Source organism: Schistocerca cancellata, chromosome 1 (assembly GCF_023864275.1).
Source record: "Schistocerca cancellata isolate TAMUIC-IGC-003103 chromosome 1, iqSchCanc2.1, whole genome shotgun sequence".
Lineage (NCBI taxonomy): Eukaryota > Metazoa > Arthropoda > Insecta > Orthoptera > Acrididae > Schistocerca > Schistocerca cancellata.
In genome coordinates, this window is record NC_064626.1 from 345,727,528 (window position 1) to 345,748,847 (window position 21,320).

A 21,320-nucleotide genomic window follows, 5' to 3' on the forward strand; every position below is an offset into this window, starting at 1 on the left:
GTGTTCAAAGAAAGCACAAAGAAGCTTCAAGTGAAATACTGATATCAGTAAAATTCAAGGACTGTGAACTAACCGAAATAAAGAGTTACAGATGTATTTACATTCTTTGTTGGATCCAATTGAAGTACGGAATACGGTTTTCGTCTGGTGTGGCTTTCTTGTGATTTCTGAATTCAATTCGAAGTGCCTTCCAGTTGAGAGGCTTAGGTAAGCAGAGAGGTAACGTTGAGGTTGGGTGCGTCGACCACGACTCCCTTGAAGTCTGCATATTCGCAGCAGTACGAGTAGCCCATCTTCTGGTTATTGGCCTTCCAGGTTAACCAGCTGATCTTGGTGCATACGTCCTTGCAGATGAAGTAGTCAGAGCCAGGGTTCTTAATGTACGGGTTGTTTACACCTAGGAACACTACAGCTGCCTTAGTAACCTCTCTATACAGAATCTTCCAAAAGAGCTTCGGCACTGGAATGTAGTTTGTGCCGTTAGTATAAAGATATAACTCCGTCTCGGCACTTGTCTTGTCGGGCAGCGTTGTGATTCCGTGCGTACCCGTGTAGATTTGCAGCTCGACGCGGTTTTTTGCAGCATAGGAACGTACATTGTCCTCCATGGTATTCCAGTTGCCACCATTGAATGTTTGCCACTGCGGCGCAGCATTCATGTAGAAGAATGTGACGTATTCCTGCGCGCCAAGACTGAAATCAGACTTAGCAGTGAGGTGTCCTTTGGAAAGGAAGTAGTCGGTCGTTACAGAAATGTACTTGGACCCCAACGTAGGGTCCCCCAGCAGTTTGCCGACCGTGTCGATCTGCGTGGTCCTTTTGTATTGATTATCCATGTCAATGTTGGGGAAGAAGGTGCCATTCAACCAGTCGGGCCGGGGGAAACCGGTCTGGCTGCCCCCTATTTCGCGGACCATCGTGAAGTGGTCGTACACCGTGCTGTAGGAGCGAACGTCGAAGCAGGCGTCGATGAGCGTGTAGAAGTCGGGGCCGACCTGGAAGCCCAGCTGGATCTCCTTATACTGACTTCTGCTGCCGCACGTTTTGGCCGGATTCCGCTCCGATGGTTTCGGCTGGGACACGCATCGGAGATCACTGAAGTTGTAGGCCGTACTGCCGATGGTGAAAGTGGTGCCGGAGACGCAGGTGGCTGTCGCCAGCGGCTGTTTCGTCACCACGAGGGTGTTGTCGGGACACGCGATGATGATCTGCTGGGTCTGGCTGAGCGAGATCACCCCCGAGGGGTCCGGCGTGACGAAGCCGTGCACGTCTTTGCTTCCGCCGGGCTTCAGCAGCAGCGGCTGAGGGTAGGGCATCTTGGATTTGTTTACGTCCACAAAGCAGCCTGCAATTTGAATAGAAACGTCATTATAACTGCACTGATAACTCAGTTTCACAACAGGCTGCAAAAATATAATTGCGTAGGCTTCCGCGGCCAGAGTCAGTCGACATAAAAGTTTTCTGGGTATGGCACCGCGTCATAATGTAAAAAACCACTGCTACTGGAGGAAAACCAACGTCTCGGCCACGATTGCAGCGGCCTTCTTCTGGGTCTTGCTAACCACCTCAGATGAACTTTGGAACCAGGTGAATGCAGCTTCGATATCTGTATAACAGGACGCCATTCGCTCCCCAAACGCGTCCATGCCGTCACGCATGCAACAAGTTATCAGGGCCCATGGTGGATCCTGTGCCTAGCAGGCAACAGGACACATGCTAGATCGAAGAGGCTGAAATGTTAATCATTTCTGCAGAACATACTACTGTACATGTCCTCTGAATATGAACGTCCTATCTGTAATTGTTCGTCAACGGCCTTGCCGCAGTGGCTACACCTGTTCCCGTCAGATCACCGAACAAAAGCGCTGTCGGACTGGCCTAGCACTTGGATGGGTGACCATCCGGTCTTCCGAGCGCTGTTGGCAAGCGGGGTGAACTCAGCCTTGTGAGGCAAACTGAGGAGCTACTTCACTGAGAAGTAGCGGCTCCGGTCCCTTAAACTGACATACGGCCGGGAGAGCGGTGTGCTGACCACATGCCCCTCCATATCCTCATCCAGTGACGCCTGCGGGCTGAGGATGACACAGCGGCCGGTCGGTACCTTTGGGACTTCATGGCCTGTTCGGGAGGAGTAGTAGTAAAGTATCTCTAACAGTTCAACGTGCTCTGTTTTGTCTGAACATGAGTATATAATGTACGAGGGGATATCAATAAGTAATGCAACACATTTCTTTTTCTGAAAGCAGATTGGTTTTATTCAGAATTTCAGTACACCATTTCATTCTCTTTTCTTTTTGGCTACAAAATTCTATTTTTCAACGCATATTATCGTTCAGTGCGACAGCTTTACGTCACCTTACTGGCAGGTCCTGTATACCCTCATAATACCACTCTACTGGTCGACATCTTGCTGTATCAGGGCACTTTGACCAATATGACCTATTGAATTACATCCTCTTACCGGTAGCCATACCCATCATTCCTGGGGAGCGCATCTTTCATTGAGCCAGAGAGATGGAAGTCGAAGGTGAGAGATCCGGGCTGGGTCTTCCCAGAGGAAGGCAACTGCAATCGTGACCGAAACGTTGGTTTTTCTCCAGCAGCAGTAGTTTTTACATTATGACGCAGTATCATACCCAGAAAACTTTTAGGCTGCAAAAAGATTAGAATATAGAATGCTGTCAAAGAATTTGCACAAAGTAAGTCTGGCATTTTCTCACCGACAGTAATTCATTTACTTGAAATTTTTATCAATGTCAGAGTAAGAGTTTGCTGTTCCTCCATCCAAAATCACACAACAGATTAACCTACCCAAGAGAGAGTGAAATACACTAAGATTTCAAAAATAATGTAATACACTGCTGGCCATCCAAGTTGCAACACCGGAAGGATGTTGTTGTTGTTGTGGTCTTCAGTCCTGAACTGGTTTGATGCAGCTCTCCATGCTACTCTATCCTGTGCAAGCTTCTTCGTCTCCCAGTACCTACTGCAACCTACATCCTTCTGAATCTGTTTCGTGTATTCATCTCTTGGTCTCCCTCTACAATTTTTACCCTCCACGGTGCCCTCCAACGCTAAATTGGTGATCCCTTGATGCCTCAGAACATGTCCTACCAACCGATCCCTTCTACTAGTCAATTTGTGCCACATCTCTTCTCCCCAATCCTATTCAGTACCTCCTCATTAGTTATATGATCTACCCATCTAATCTTCAGCATTCTTCTGTAGCACCACATTTCGAAAGCTTCTATTCTCTTCTTGTCCAAACTAGTTATCGTCCATGTTTGACTTCCATACATGGCTACACTCCATACAAATACTTTAAGAAACGACTTCCTGACATTTAAATCTCTACTCGATGTTAACAACTTCTCTTCTTCAGAAACGCTTTCCTTGCCATTGCCAGTCTAAATTTTATATCCTCTCTACTTCGGCCATCAACAGTTATTTTGGTCCCCAAATAGCAAAACTCCTTTATTACTTTAAGTGTCTCATTTCCTATTCTAATTTCCTCAGCATCACCCGACTTAATTCGACTACATTCTATTATCCTCGTTTTGCTTTTGTTGATGTTCATCTTATAGACACTATCCATTCCGTTCAACTACTCTTCCCAGTCCTTTGCTGTCTCTGACAGAATTACAATGTCGTCGGCGAACCTCAAAGTTTTTATTTCTTCTCCATGGATTTTAATACCTACTCCGAATTATTCTTTTGTTTCCTTCACTGCTTGCTCAATATACAGATTGAATAACATCGGGGATCGGCTACAACCCTGTCTCATTCCCTTCCCAACCACTGCTTCTCTTTCATATCCCTCGGCTCTTATAACTGCCATCTGGTTTCTGTACAAATTGTAAATAGCTTTTCGCTCCCTGTCTTTTACCCCTGCCACCTTTAAAATTTGAAAGAGAGTATTCCAGTCAACATTGTCAAAAGCTTTCTCTAAGTCTACAAATGCTAGGAACGTAGGTTTGCCTTTCCTTAATCTAGCTTCTAAGATGTAGGATCAGTATTGCCTCACGTGTTCCCATATTTCTGAAATTTTATTGTATTAGGGGGAACAAACGACTAAAGTGGTCTGTTAGTTTCGTAATCGCAGTTAGCAGCGACGTTAAGTCACTTGTGGTACCTACGCTACTGGCCACATTCACAGCGCCAGCAGTCCAGCGTGAAGGGAATGTCGGTCCCCATCGAGTGAGCGTCAGAGGCGCATTCTGCAAGCTCGCGTGGGATAGTCCAGCGGATGCCGTAGCCTCGCTTAAGAAAGGGAAGAATGTGGCGAACACTGTGAAACGTCGAGGTAACCGACGGACCCATTCAGACACTGAGATGGAGCGCAGATACAAAGGACCAAGATTTCGCACAGTGAGACGTGTGAATCTAAAGAACTGCGGAAGAAGTCAATCGGCTTTAACAAAAAAAAAAAAAAAAAAAAAAAAAAAAGTTTCCTGTGTGGTAAAATGGTTGCTCATAAGTCACAAATTCCAGAAAATTCTTAGACGAACCCGAAACATGAGACTATCTACGCCTCAGGCAGAGACAGGCGTTACAAAAAAGTTTTGCGTGGTTGCTTTCACAGCAACTAAGGAACGGAGAGAAACATTGGTACAATATGCGACCAAAGCTGATAGCAGCGCGACAATAAACACGTGAGAAAGACACCACTTTATTAAACATCAGCTCACACAAGATAGAAAATTGCCACCATGCACTAGAAGCGTAATCATGGAACGGCGATCAGTCATCAGGCGGCCTTGCAAATTTAGTCCGCCAATGACAGCGCCAATAGAAGGAAACATTCGACGCGTCTGTGAGCTTAGAGAGTGATGAAAAGCGAAGAGGACAGTTGGGGAGACAGCGTGGAAGCAAGAGGACGTGGGGCTCCTCCATCCATCGCCTACATCTGCCTCCCGACACCGCGATATCTGTTTTGGCTGTGGCAACACACACCGACAACGCGGATTCCGTACCTCGCCATAGGAGGCTCGCTAATGAGTGCTGCGAACTCGACGTCACCGCTACGAGGCGACACGCCGTAACGGCTCAGCGTCTGCTGCCGATGTCACCACACGACGAACGACCGTGAACGATGGTGAGATGATTCATTCCCCCCCCCCCCCCATTCCCCACTCCCTTTCTTTCCCCTAAATATGTAAGTCGTATCCACGCCGAGTTAAATCGGCCTTCAGATTTGTAATTTTATGGAGAAAAAGTACAGCGATAAAAGCTAATGTCATATTGAAAATAAAATTGTGTAAATCAATAGTGATGTCCTAGAAACAGTTCATTATTTTTGTATTTCGGATAATGCATGATAACATGTGCAAATAGGCTATTGGATAACGTCGGAAGACATGTCGGATAATGCCATTGTACAGGGTGTTACAAAAAGGTACGGCCAAACTTTCAGGAAACATCCCTCACACACAAAGAAAGAAAATATGTTATGTGGACATGTGTCCGGAAACGCTTACTTTCCATGTTAGAGCTCATTTTATTACTTCTCTTCAAATCACATTAATCATGGAATGGAAACACACAGCAACAGAACGTACCAGCGTGATTTCAAACACTTTGTTACAGGAAATGTTCAAAATGTCCTCCGTTAGCGAGGATACATGCATCCACCCTCCGTCGCATGGAATCCTTGATGCGCTGATGCAGCCCTGGAGAATGGCGTATTGTATCACAGCCGTCCACAATACGAGCACGAAGAATCTCTACATTTGGTACCGGGGTTGCGTAGACAAGAGCTTTCAAATGCCCCCATAAATGAAAGTCAAGAGGGTTGAGGTCAGGAGAGCGTGGAGGCCATGGAATTGGTCCGCCTCTACCAATCCATCGGTCACCGAATCTGTTGTTGAGAAGCGTACGAACACTTCGACTGAAATGTGCAGGAGCTCCATCGTGCATGAACCACACGTTGTGTCGTATTTGTAAAGGCGCATGTTCTAGCAACACAGGTAGAGTATCCCGTATGAAATCACGACAACGTGCCCCAGAATGAGATTTTCACTCTGCAGCGGAGTGTGCGCTGATATGAAACTTCCTGGCAGATTAAAACTGTGTGCCCGACCGAGACTCGAACTCGGGACCTTTGCCTTTCGCGGGCAAGTGCTCTACCAACTGAGCTACTGAAGCACGACTCACGCCCGGTACGCACAGCTTTACTTCTCCTGCTGGAGAGTTTCTGTAAAGTTTGGAAGCTAGGAGACGAGGTACTGGCAGAAGTAAAGCTGTGAGTACCGGGCGTGAGTCGTGCTTCGGTAGCACTGCCAGATAAATAAAAGATTCAAACTACGGAAGGCGCTAACTACTGATAGGCATAGTTAGCAAATGAAAGATTTTAATAGAGAAGAAACAATGTATTTACCTTAATAGTCATAATATATATAGCAGTTCATGACATCCAGTCTTACAAATTTCAAAACTCCGCCATCTCTCTCCCCACATGTACCACTGCTGGCGGCTCACCTCCAACTGCGCAATGCTACGCGCTGTTCACATCCAGCTGCCCAACACTACAATGGCAGACAACAATGCAAAACTAGCCACAGACTGCACACAGCACAGCCAGTGATTTTCATACAGAGCGCTACGTGGCGTTACCAATAAGAAAACCTAAACAGCCTACTTACATAGCCCCCATGCTCCCCATAAAAAATTTTACAAATTGTTTTGGGCAGTGGCCAATAATGATTTGATAAAATTTTTCATAATTACAATAACAAAGATATCAAATGCACACACTTGTTGATACAATGTTGGTCCAAAGCCAAAATTATCTCACAATCCATAAAGACAGTCCTGATCGTACATCACAGTAAAATAGCAGTGTTTTTCTCAAAGTCTGAGCAGTAAAAGAAAATGCACACGGAAGTAGTGGAATTCCATGCAGTCTTGAAGAAGTAGTGTTGTCCTTCAAACGGAAAGACAGTACTGACTCTTGGCATGCAGACAGGTAATGGGCCACAACATAGCAAACCCACCGCAGAGTCAGTCGAAGTTTTGAAGAATATTGGTAGGTAGCTCATCACAGAGTAGATCCACTTTAGTCCTGGTAGAGAGTATGGTATTGGTGGGCCATCAAAGATGCAGACCCACTGTAGTCCTTATAGAGTCGGCCAGCAGCCATCTGTTGCGACTGTGCAGGTGCACAATCACCATCGAAGAGTCTTGCGGAGAATATAACAAGTCCATAAACCACCACTTGTGCACGCAGAAAGTTTTTGGAATTGTCCTTAGAAGTCTTGCAGACAATATAGCAATAAACCACCACTTGTGTACTCACAAAACATTTTGGAATGTCCTTAGAACCAGCAATGCTGTTAACCAGTCCCTTGCTGAATTATTAACACATGTGAAAACACTAACAGTCCCTGCTTCTCACATATTGTCCATATACTATGACCAACAGAAACATGTGCAGTGAAATGGAACTTACAAGTTAATAATATGATGAACTGGTGTCAATTACAATTTTATAACATAAGAATACAATTACAAAGGTACAAAATACATCATTAAAGAACATAACAATACAGATAACATTTAAAGTACAAGCTTTACAAAAGAATCGAAATAACATATACATCAGTGTTACAGGAATTATGACATGTGTACATACATAAAAGATCAGAATAACTTTCGAAACATTAACTTCACACATGAGCATTAAAACAGAACAGAATAAATAATGTCTAAACATCTTTACAAAGAAAATAACATATTATCAGAAAAATTCTACAGCATAACTCTTATTAGCTAAACACATTAAGACAGGAAAAATTCAAATTCACATAGTGTAATAACACAGAAATACAGGACAGGGTTTGTTTTCAGTGTGACATTTGGTACTGCAGTCCACCCCAAAACTTCATTCCATATATCTTTCCTCTTATTTCAACATTTGTTTCCACCAAAAAAAATTCTATCCAAGCATGCTTTCTGTATTTATATGTTCACACATTCCTTACCTCATTATTTATTTTCCATTATCTTAACTCATCATTTATTTCGAAGAAAATCCTACCTAAACCTGTTGTCCCTAAACCCTACTTTTTTGGTTCATATCCTCTTTCAAAATACTTTTTTTGGCCAAACCATTTTCTTATAGCTTCTCAATGCATTTCTTTCCATTCATCACAACTCGTTCTCTTATCCTACCCCACCTTAAGCTAACTTAAATTTACTGAGCTCAGATGCTAAACTAAGGGACGAGGTAATGCAGCAGCGCAAAACAATTAACACAAACAGCAATGATAAAAAATGCAAATTGGCAAAGCTAGCAGCATTAAGTCTAAATTAGCAGAGCAATTGCAATATTACAATTAATATAAGGCAATGTGCAGCAAACAATAAAATTAAATCATTAGTAAAACTGGCTTAACAGAGTAATACAAAGTCAATTTTAGTAGCACTATGCCTGGCAAGCATCAGCAGCAAATGCAATAACTTATACTTAAACATGACAAACCTCAAGCAGAAAAAATATTACAGTAAAAATGGCCATGTTTGATACCTATGTCACATCTTAACACTAGGGTGATGCATTACCTTAACTTACACTACTAAATAAGTTACCCAGTCATTGACAAAAATTATGTATGCAATTCCTGTGAAGGAAAATGTCTTTTTGTGCTCCCTCGTATTTTTTGAAGTAGATTATAAATTTATAATTGACTGGATCTGTAGGCATAAAATAACTATATTAGTACATCTATTAAATTTTATTTTAACCAATGCTGCAGTGCAGCTAGAAACTAGATATTAAACAAAATGAGTAAGTAAATACATAAAGCAAGCCATATGGCATTTCTCTCAACTATCAAGACAATAGCTGTGAAATGTTTCTCATCGTTTCATTAGGCATTTTAGTAAATACCATAAATTAAGAGCTCCACAGTATAATCATATGTTTTCAAGTTTGAGCGTGTCGTATTTGCAATGCTTTCTACAAAGGAATGTCAATAGCGAGGATAATGGCCTTCTTTTTTCTCCACCTGTGCCTCTGAAAGGCACACACTAATGGCATTTTTTCCAGGCGACTGTCGCGTAACTGCCCACGTAATGCATCGTGCCCACGACGCATTACGTGAAGGTCACTTAACTTTCTTACTGAAATATTTATAACACCAGTTTGCACTACAGTGGCAGTCTCATATACAAAATTTCACGGGTCGAGAATTTGCGTTGCAAATGTGTAGAAACAAAATCTTATGAATATAACAGTGTCCTAAAAATTTTCGACAGCATTGTAATACATTCACGCATGTACACACATTTCATAATTCTTAAAGTACGATTCTTGGGTTCCAACATCCTTTCCCACAAATCAGAGTCCCTAACCACTACTCATTATTCCTTACCTTATTATACATATACATATTCGTTGACATTTCTTCAATATTTCATCATAATAAATACGTAGCATAATCAAATTCCTCATATAGCATCGGCTCATTGATGATAAACATACCTCAAGAGCATAATACACATTGTCATCGTAATGATAACATCATAAAAACTCAGTCAAATCTCAAAAACGTCGTTGCTTTCTGAAATAATGTCAAAACCTAAAAAAAATTCTCTGCTCATTTCAATAGTGTCATCTACCTCAAACGTACTTTAAAATCATGCTCCCTTACCAAATACATCATTCAAAGCTCTCATAGTATCACAATGGTTCCGAAAAAATATGAACAGTTCACATAGTGCAGACAAAATACAATTTCATAAGTGTGAAATCATCTAACTGTGTAATTGTGTAAACATGTGTCACTGACATAGTAAAAAAGTTTTTGTTTCTCTGTTAAATAATCAGATAGCTATGTAATTCAGTGTTTGAGAAATATGGTACCGATATGTAAAGTTGTATAAGCAAATACCATATTAGCTAGGGCTCCTTGTGCTTGCCACACACATGGTACACAAATTAAGCGTGTACCCCCCTGAGGATTAATGTAATTATACCCTCAGGTGTTACAGATTACAGCAATCGAATGAAATATATCACCGAGAACCTTTGTATCATTGTAATCAAAAATATTTAAAACTAAATGTTTTAAGTACAAAATTAATCACTCAAATACGTGTACTGTAGCGCTAAATGTGCGTCTTGCTGTAAGATAATTCTGTGGAAGTATCGTAGTTATCGTCCTCTGTAAGCACAGTTCTGCAGAAGTCAATGTACTTACCTCATGATAAACAAAAGTGAAATGCTTTGCGTATAGATATCTTAGTTATTACGCTTATTGCCATGATGAAGAAAGTATTGTGCTGAAACATATTGTTGTGCTACGGAAAGGGCTGTCTCATTGGAGTTATACCACAAAAGTTACTACTAAAACATGTTTTACTTTTCAGAATAATATGGAAGGACTGTGCAGATATAAAACAGAAACACCGCAAAAGCAACATTGTAAATTGTCACTCATTAGTAGCGTCGTGGTAAAATCGTGTAGCTATCACATAAACTAACCACTGTGTCATCTGGTATCTCACAGAAAGTACTTTAAATCCAGAATGGATTTTCAATTAAACCAAAATGTTGCATTAAAATCTCATTAGCAGTACCAGTATATGTTCTAAGTATGTAAGTCTTATAGACGTTACGTAATCGTGCAACGGACAAATAATAACACTGTGTCGTCTGTTCACCATAACAATTCGCTCGTATATACTGTCTAAATATGTTCCCTAGGTTCTAGACTGGATAGTTAACTTCAAAACATTGTTGCATGTTAACAGTTTCGCATTGTGACAAATTTTACTAGTAGCGTGAAGTGAAAATTTTTATGGCAAAGACTAAGTTAAAAAGCAGATTATCTCTCAATAAACGGTTTTGCATGTGAAACGTGGTGTAAATCTTGGTTCTTCCTAGTATGCAGAGTTGCAACTTCAACGCAGTTATCATGTGGTATACGTCGGTAAGGAATGCTAAAATTTTCCTCAAGGTTAGCGTCTACGTTATTTTTCTCGGAGCCAGCCGGCGCACGCAGCTGCCTGTGGTGCGAGTCATTGTCTGTCTCTTTGTTGGCGTGCGTCGTTCTTGGGATTAGGAGACCTAACTTCTACAAATTCACCTTGACGAGAAGGCCCTGCCCTGTTTGAAGCTCGCCAGTTCTGATGCAATTCAAGTCTGTCATTACGATTATATCGTCTGTCGTCATGTCGGTAGACTCCATAGTTTCTTTCTTGTTGGTCACATCGTGGAGAATTTCTCCCTGAATCGTAACTGCGCGGTGGACCGTTGCGTCTGAAGTTATTCTGTCTCCCGTGATAATAATTGTTTTGGTTCCCATATTGTCTGTTTCTATGGTTCTCTCTGTCATATTCAGTACTACGGAAATGTGATCTTTCTCTGTAACTATTACTACCTTGCCAACGGTTGTCAAACGGGTGGTGTCTGTTTTGGTCACGATTTACGTTGTAAGAATACCCTTGTCGTGTCCAATTATTATGTCTTTTATTGCGGAATTGTGACGGACGTGACCTGTAATTGTTGTGTTCCTGTTTTCGCGTCCCACAATTGTCAGTGTCAATTTCTAATTCTTGTAAGAGTCCCTGAAAAGCTTCAATGTCGCCTTTGCAAAATCCTGCTAAAATAATATGTCGTAAATGTTCAGGCAATTTGATTAAGCAAATGCGGATGAGTTCTGAGGGGCTGTATGGGTTTGAAAGATACTGATTCTTATGCAACATCTCTTCAAAATATTTCATAAGACTGGAAAACTCAGATTGTTCGAAACGTTTCATCATTATGATGCTATGTTTTACCCGGTCTTGTGTAGCTTGAGACCAATACGCTAAGAGGAAGGCATGATAAAATTCTCCTTCACTGTGACGATCATGAATGACCAATTGCATTCTTACAGCTGGTTCATTCTCCAAGTAGCCACACATAAACTCTAATCTGTGCTGCAATGACCAGGTGGGAGGAAAACAATTAGAGAATTGATGAAGCCATGCTCGTGGATGAATGTCGTTGCCAGCATTCTTAAATGTTTTGAATTTACGTCTAGTAATGAAAAGCTTATAGTCACAATCATTGTGTCGGCGAGTCGCACATCGCTCATTGTTAGTTCGTTTCGGCGGTTTCATCTCAAAATTCAATACGCCTTGCCAATTTCTTTCATAACTTCCGAAATGCCCTGTGTTATTATTTTGCGGCTTTTCCGTATTTCTAAGTCTATCTTCCCATGTTGGAGCGCGAGTGTCCTCTGAAATTTGTAATTTTTGTATTACTTGTGCCAACTGATCTTGTACTTCCCGGATTTCTCTTTGGTGTTGCGTATTAATTTGATTCTGATTTTGTTTGAATTTCAAAATTTGTTCATACTCTTCTGTGTCAGTGATGGCTACAGGTCTTGTGTCATTCAGATCATCATCTACCTCTGCAGATAAGTTAGTGAACTGATCCGAAAGTTCGGCTACTTTCTCTGATAGTGTACGTATTTCCTCAGTGTGTTTTCTGAACCAAGTTTCAGAGTGTCCATTTGTGTTTAAATCGTATCTACTGTGTCCTTTAAGTTTTCCTGAGTTTTTGCAAGTTGTGTAACCGAATCGGTAGATGCAACTGAGTCAATTTTAGCTTGCAAGGTCTCATGATTTTCATGAACAATAGTTTGCAGTTCTTTTATGGCTGCTTCGTGATACTGTAATGTATTTTCATGCCGCGAAAAAATAGGTTGAAAATGCTAACAAATTTGTGTTTTTATGTCATTACAGGCTTTTTGACATTTCTACTCAGTGTTATGTAACTCAGTAGTTAAATCTTCACGTGTTTGTTCAAGTGTGATGTCTAACTTTTGAAGCGTTTGCTGTGTTTGTCTCTGATTTTGTTCCACTGTGTCTGACTGTTGCTGTGTTTGTCTCTGATTTTGTTCCATTGCGTCTAACTGTTGCTGTGTTTGTCTCTGATTTCGTTCCATTGTGTCTAACTGTTCCAGTGTTTGTCTCTGATTTTGTTCCATTGTGTCTAACTTTTGAAGCTTTTGCTGTGTTTGTCTCTGATTTTGTTCCATTTGTTGCATTAATTGCAATAATAATGTATTAGTGTCTGGAATGTGTTTCTCTATGCTTTTTGGCAGTGCATTTCCACCGGCAACATTCGCATTTTGAAAAGTAGAAAATGTGTCTTGACTTATTTGAGAAAACAGCGAGGACGCAAAACCTGAATCTACAGTATTTGCAAGATTGTGTCCTGTCATTTCGGATTCCTGACGCGAGCTGTTGCCGACCGATCGATCGATAATGCTTCCCTGATCAGTAATTGTTTCACTGCCTACACCATTATTTGCAGCCCGCTCCATTTCCCTATGCACAATTACCAAATTACTACTTTGAACATTAGTTAATTCATTACTCAGCGGCGGTAACACACTCCTTTCGTCTTCACTGTCATTTCTCAGTTTACTTTGAAGCCTAGTATTACGTTTTTCACACGTCATTATTGTCACAATATTTCACATGACAACACAGAAAAGCACAATTTGAAGAGCAAAATAAGAGAACACATTAGCATAGCGCTGAAAATAATATCCAGTTAATTGCAAGCGCAGCTGCTAAATACTTGGTGCAAATCTACATGCATGCCACAACTGTGTACGGCAATGAAAAACTACAACTACAAAGGAAATTCTCTCTATAATTACGTGCTAGCAATAAACAAAAGCTACACTAATTACACAAACTACAAGAAAAAGTCAGAAGATTCCAGTGAGGTATCCTCGGCTAAGGGTCGACATATGAAACGTCCCCTTTGAACAATTGTACAAGACTGTGCTTAAACTGACACACAATAATCTGACTTTCAAAAATCCCTACAAAAGAATGGCCCTGACTAACATTAACCTACACCTTTCACAAATCACTTACCTCACAAAAATCTTCGTTACTCGAACTACTGCAATACAGCGAGCGCCACTACTGCCAGCTAAATAAAAGATTCAAACTAAGGAAGGCACTAACTACTGATAGGCATAGTTAGCAAATGAAAGATTTTAATAGAGAACAAACAATGTATTTACCTTAATAGTCATAATATATATAGCAGTTCATGACATCCAGTCTTACAAATTTCTAAACTCCGCCACCTCTCCCCCCCCCCCTTCCACCAACACTGCTGGCGGCTCACCTCCAACTGCGCAACGCTACGCGCTGTTAACATCCAGCTGCCCAACACTACAATGGGAGACAACAATGCAAAACTAGCCACAGACTGCCCACAGCACAGCCAGTGATTTTCATACAGAGTGCTACATGGCGTTACCAATAAGAAAACCTAAACAGCCTACTTACACATCACCAACAATGCCTGCCCAAACGTTCACAGAAAATCTGTGTTGACGACGTGATTGCACAATTGCGTGCGGATTCTCGTCAGCTCACACATGTTGAGTGTGAAAATTTACAATTTGATCACGTTGGAATGAAGCCTCATCCGTAAAGAGAACATTTGCACTGAAATGAGGATTGACACATTGTTGGATGAACCATTCACAGAAGTGTACCGGTGGAGGCCAATCAGCTGCTGATAGTGCCTGCACACGCTGTACATGGTACGGAAACAACTGGTTCTGGCTTGGTTCAAATGGCTCTGAGCACTATGGGACTTAACATCGATGGTCATCAGTCCCCTAGAACTTAGAACTACTTAAACCTAACTAACCTAAGGACAGCACACAACACCCAGCCATCACGAGGCAGAGAAAATCCCTGACCCCGCCGGGAATCGAACCCGGGAACCCGGGCGTGGGAAGCGAGAACGCTACCGCACGACCACGAGATGCGGGCCAACTGGTTCTCCCGTAGCACTCTCCATACAGTGACGTGGTCAACAGTACCTTGTACAGCAGCAACTTCTCTGACGCTGACATTAGGGTTATCGTCAACTGCACGAAGACTTGCCTCGTCCATTGCAGGTGTCCTCGTCGTTCTAGGTCTTCTCCAGTCACGAGTCATAGGCTAGAATGTTCCGTGCTCCCTAAGACGCCGATCAATTGCTTCGAATGTCTTCCTGTCGGGACACCTTCGTTTTGGAAATCTGTCTCGATACAAACATACCGCGTCACGGCTATTGCCCCGTGCTAATCCATACATTTGTAAACATTGCACTGACTGCAAAACCACGTTCGTGATGAACACTAACCTGTTGATGCTACGTATTGATGTGCTTGATGCTAGTACTGTAGAACAACATTACCTTCCTTCAATTGGGCCAACTGGCGGTGAATCGAGGAAGTACAGTACATACTGACGAAACTAAAATGAGCTCTAACATTGAAATTAAGCGTTTCCGGACACATGTCCACATAACATATTTTCTTTATTTGTGTGTGAGGAATGTTTACTGAAAGTTTGGCCGTACATTTTTGTAACACCCTGTATACAAAGAAGACTTGGCTAGAACGTTGTAGTGAAATGCAGGAAGACCTGCATAAGATCGTTACATGCCACAGGGAGCGGCAGTTGACCCTCAACATACACAAATGCAAAGTATTGCGCGTTATTATATGGTTACAAGACTGCTAAACACGCGTTGGAAGCAGTAACATCCAACATGTCTAGAAATGTGCTTACGAAGCGGTTTAAAATGTAACGACCACATGAAACTAGTCGTAGGTGTGGCAAGTTCCAAACTGACTCATAGGGCTATATCTGAGGAACCGTGGTCCCGCCAGGAAGGAGATGATGGAGTCTCACACTCCTTCACAGAGCGTAGGGGAACGATGCGGGAGACCCGCACCACCGTGCTCGGAAGCGAGAACGCTACCGCGAGACCACAAGCGGCGGACAGCAAGGAGATAACACAACGAAATCCTTTCTCGACTGACACCTCAATATTGCTCGGCAGTTTGGGACTCGCACACGTGCAGTACTGATGGTGAAGATAGAGAATACCCACACAAGAGGAGGGCCTTTCGTGAAGGGTTCTCTTAACAATCGCCAAAGAGTCTCGGGGGTGTTCAACTCCAGCGGCTGTAGCAACAACAAAGGTTTTGCCAAGCACAGTAAGGATTCCTGTTAGGATTCCATGAGTGTAGTTTCTTGGAAGAATCAACCTACGTGCTACTACTTGCTATCTATATCACGCGAAAATGGCTTGAATATATAGTTAGAGGCATCCAAACTCACACGGAAGCTTGGTAACAATCGTTCTTCTCGCGTACTATTTGCGGCTACAACGGGAAAGCTGGAAGAGTTAATGGTACACGAACTATCTCCGCCGTACACCATAAGGTAGCTTGTGGAGTACAGCCACAAATGTAGATGTAAATGAGGAATAGATGGACAAGAGAAAAAATGGAAGAGTAAGCAAATCTGGTGTTTCAAAAGTAAGTTTACATTGAGCTTCGGTTTTGAGTTTGGACTTAAGGCGAATAGACAGGGACTATAACGGAAAATGAAGAAGTTCACTGTGAGGGACGAGGAGTGGTACGTGTGGTACGTGTCAGTGTCGTCGTAACTGCCGTCCGCTTCACGTCTGCTGTGCAGAGAGCATCGTTAATTTAAGTATTAACTGTATTATTCTTACTTGTCACTTCTTCTTCCGTGTGTTTTTGCTTTTAGGAAGCTTTAATTATCGAGTGCTAGTAACAGTGTTCCATAGATTTCGTGTTTGTTTTTAATACAGTCAGAGAGTCCCTTTAGACAACCATAGTGCCAGTAGTGCTAGTGTTTGTTTTTAATACAGTCCAGAGACAGGTAGTGCTATTTTCATTGTTTCCTACAAGAAGTGGCTAGCAACCACAGTTTAGTCAGTTTAGTCAGCCGCCTTTAGTGAATTAGCAGTCCAGTTAAACGTTGATTAACTCTCTACAGTAAATTGATTTCTTAGGATGGATATGATGTGTGACTGCTGTGTACGGACGCAGGAGGAGCTGGCCACTGTTCGCGAACAGCTGAACGTGTTGATGGCCGCAGTCAGCCGTCTTCAGGCTGCTGCCTCGGAGTGTCGCGGCAGTGGGGAGTCTGGTGCGTCGCATGGTACACCCCAGGTGTTACATGCTTCACCCACTGTCCCTGCTGTCGAGACATCTTCGCGGGTACCGGGCGCGGTTGGGCCACCCTCCCCCCAAGGGGAGTGACGGGTTCAGCGGCGTTCACGGCGCACGAGGCGGAGGATCAATGTGGAGGCTCGCCGTGTGGCATCGCCCGCTCTGCCTGTGAGTGGGCATGTGGCCGCTCCTTCAGCAAGGTCCGAGCAGGCACACGGGGGGAGGGGTTTTTCTTAGTTATTGGGAGCTCCAACGTTAGGCGGGTGATGGAGCCCCTTAGATAAATAGCGGAAAGGTCGGGGAAGAAGGCCAGTGTTCACTCTGTCTGCTTGCCGGGGGGTCTCATCCGAGATGTGGAGGAGGCCCTGCCGGCGGCGATAGAGAGCACTGGGTGCACCCGACTGCTAAATGTTGCTCATGTCGGCACCAATGACTCCTGCCGTCTGGGTTCAGAGGTCATCCTCAGTACGTACAGGCGGCTGGCGGAATTGGTGAAGGCGGAAAGCCTCGCTCGCGGAGTGGAATCAGAGCTAACTATTTGTAGTATCGTTCCCAGAACCGATCGCGGTCCTCTGGTTTGGAGCAGAGTGGAAGGTTTAAACCAGAGGCTCAGACGATTCTGCGGAGATCTGGGGTGCAAATTTCTCGACCTCCGCTACCGAGTGGAGAAATGTAGGGTCCCCCTGAATAGGTCAGGCGTGGACTACACGCCGGAAGCGGCTACAAGGGTAGCGGAGTACGTGTGGAGTGCACATGTGGGTTTTTTAGGTTAGAGAATTCCCTCTCTAGGCCCGACAAGACGCCTCCTGAGACGCAGCAAGGTAGGAGTAGGCAAAATGCAACAGGGAATAACAATATTAATGTGCTAATAGTAAACTGCAGGAGCGTCTATAGAAAGGTCCCAGAACTGCTCTCATTAATAAACGGTCACAACGCCCATATAGTACTAGGGACAGAAAGTTGGCTGAAACCAGACGTAAACAGTAATGAAATCCTAAACTCAGATTGGAATGTATACCGCAGAGACAGGCTGGACAGTGAAGAGGGAGGCGTGTTTATAGCGATAGGAAATGCAATAGTATCGAAGGAAATTGACGGAGATCCGAAATGTGAAATAATTTGGGTGAAGGTCACGGTTAAAGCAGGCCCAGACATGGTAATTGGATGTCTCTATAGGCCCCCTGGCTCAGCAGCTGTTGTGGCAGAACACCTGAAGGATAATTTGGATAATATTTCGAGTAGGTTTCCCCACCATGTTATAGTTCTGGGTGGAGATTTTAATTTGCCAGATATAGACTGGGAGACTCAAACGTTCATAACGGGTGGCAGGGACAAAGAATCCAGTGAAATTTTTTCAAGTGATTTATCTGAAAACTACCTTGAGCAGATAAACAGAGAACCGACTCGTGGCGATAACATATTAGACCTTCTGGTGACAAACAGACCTGAACTATTTGAAACAGTTAACGCAGAACAGGGAATCAGCGATCATAAAGCGGTTACTGCATCGATGATTTCAGCCGTAAATAGAAATATTAAAAAAGGTAGGAAGATTTTTCTGTTTAGCAAAAGTGACAAAAGGCAGATTACAGAGTACCTGACGGCTCAACACAAAATTTTTGTCTCAAGTACAGATAGTGTTGAAGATCAGTGGACAAAGATCAAAACCATCGTACAATATGCGTTAGATGAGTATGTGCCAAGCAAGATCGTAAGAGCTGGAAAAGAGCCACCGTGGTACAACAACCGAGTTAGGAAACTGCTGCGGAAGCAAAGGGAACTTCACTGCAAACATAAACATAGCCAAAGCCTTGCAGACAAACAAAAATTACGCGAAGCGAAATGTAGTGTGAGGAGGGCTATGCGAGAGGCGTTCAATGAATTCGAAAGTAAAGTTCTATGTACTGACTTGGCAGAAAATCCTAAGAAATTTTGGTCTTATGTCAAAGCGGTAGGTGGCTCAAAACAAAATGTCCAGACACACTGTGACCAAAATGGTACTGAAACAGAGAATGACAGACTAAAGGCCGAAATACTAAATGTCTTTTTCCAAAGCTGTTTCACAGAGGAAGACTGCACTTCTCTAGATTGTCGCACAGATGACAAAATGGTAGATATCGAAATAGACGACAGAGGGATAGAGAAGCAATTAAAATCGCTCAAAAGAGGAAAGGCCGCTGGACCTGATGGGATACCAGTTCGATTTTACACAGAGTACGCGAAGGAACTTGCCCCTCTTCTTGCAGCGGTGTACCGTAGGTCTCTAGAAGAGCGTAGCGTTCCAAAGGATTGGAAAAGGGCACAGGTCATCCCCGTTTTCAAGAAGGGACGTCGAACAGATGTGCAGAACTATAGACCTATATCTCTAACGTCGATCAGTTGTAGAATTTTGGAACACGTATTATGTTCGAGTGTAATGATTTTTCTGGAGACTAGAAATCTACTCTGTAGGAATCAGCATGGGTTTCGAAAAAGACGGTCGTGTGAAACCCAGCTCGCGCTATTCGTCCACGAGACTCAGAGAGCCATAGACACGGGTTCACAGGTAGATGCCGTGTTTCTCGACTTCCGCAAGGCGTTCGATAGATACAGTTCCCCACAGTCGTTTATTGAACAAAGTAAGAGCATATGGACTATCAGACCAATTGTGTGATTGGATTGAAGAGTTCCTAGATAACAGAACGCAGCATGTCATTCTCAATGGAGAGAAGTCTTCCGAAGTAAGAGTGATTTCAGGTGTGCCGCAGGGGAGTGTCATAGGACCGTTGCTAATCACAATATACATAAATGACCTTGTGGATGACATCGGAAGTTCACTGAGGCTTTTTGCAGATGATGCTGTGGTGTATCGAGAGGTTGTAACAATGGAAAATTGTACTGAAATGCAGGAGGATCTGCAGCGAATAGACGCATGGTGCAGGGAGTGGCAATTGAGTCTCAATGTAGACAAGTATAATGTGCTGCGAATACATAGAAAGATAGTTCCCTTATCATTTAACTACAATATAGCAGGTCAGCAACTGGAAGCAGTTAATTCCATAAATTATCTGGGAGTACGCATTAGGAGTGATTTAAAATGGAATGATCATATAAAGTTGATCGTCGGTAAAGCGGATGCCAGACTGAGATTCATTGGAAGAATCTTAAGGAAATGCAATCCGAAAACAAAGGAAGTAGGTTACAGTACGCTTGTTCGCCCACTGCTTGAATACTGCTCAACAGTGTGGGATCCGTACCAGATAGGATTGATAGAAGAGATAGAGAAGATCCAACGGAGAGCAGCGCGCTTCGTTACAGGATCATTTAATAATCGCGAAAGCGTTACGGAGATGATAGATAAACTCCAGTGGAAGACTCTGCAGGAGAGATGCTCAGTAGCTCGGTACGGGCTTTTGTTAAAGTTTCGAGAACATACCTTCACCGAAGAGTCAAGCAGTATATTACTCCCTCCTATGTATATCTCGCGAAGAGATTAGAGCCCACACAGAAGCATACCGACAATCCTTCTTTCCACGAACAATACAAGACTGGAATAGAAGGGAGAACCGATACAGGTACTCAGGGTACCCTCCGCCACACACCGTCAGGTGGCTTGCGGAGTATGGATGTAGATGTAGATGTACCTGCGTAGGGCTGCGGGGCCATGGCGAGAAGAGCCAGCAGCAGCAGGGCGGCCATCGTGGAGTTCTTCGGACTGAAGAGGCCGCCCGTCGCCACCCGTTTATATTGCGGCGCGTGTCCGCTATCGGGTAAATTTCCACAAGTGGCTTGAAGAAACCACTTCTGGAAGCCGATTGGACATGGAATCACACACGGAAACTGACTACCTTGAATTTCTTAGAAGCTGCTTTCGCATGCTAGAGAAAGGTTTCCTAGTTCCTTGAGCCTTTCTGGAACTACTCGCCGAACTTGCCAGTTGCTGTTAGTTTTTGAGACACTCACAGAAGCTTTGCGTGGACAGTACGAAATGTCGGTGTTGAAGTACTTGTTGACCACTGAAAAAACGCAGCAGTTAATTTAAAGAGTCGAGTGTGTTCCTGTGCTGTGTGACACACACAATACGTGGTTTTCAAAAATAGTATTAAGAACAGGGCGCACTGTAAAATATTCCGTGGAGTTTGAAATTAGAGAAGATGAGACACGTAAAAAAAATCAATTTGCGCACTCAGTATCTCCAGGTAATTAATTAAGCGTTGACACGAAAAACTATACGAATTGGAGTTGATTTGTGTAGACGTAAATGGGATTTATTTGATATTTACGTTTCACGCCTACTCACCACAGGAAAGAGACGACGATTGGATGAGTGAAGCAGAT

General features: G+C 43.1%; 1 protein-coding gene across 1 annotated transcript; it reads right to left on the reverse strand.

Annotated features, from left to right (window-relative positions):
- Positions 1–30: 30 nt before the first annotated feature.
- LOC126175187 (uncharacterized) lies at positions 31–20,681 on the reverse strand. Its single transcript, XM_049921826.1, has 2 exons — positions 20,627–20,681; positions 31–1,345 (listed from the first exon to the last, which is right to left on the reverse strand). The coding sequence occupies exons 1-2, from the start codon at positions 20,679–20,681 to the stop codon at positions 204–206; spliced, it is 1,197 nt and encodes a 398-aa protein (XP_049777783.1). The 3' UTR covers positions 31–203.
- Positions 20,682–21,320: the final 639 nt, after the last annotated feature.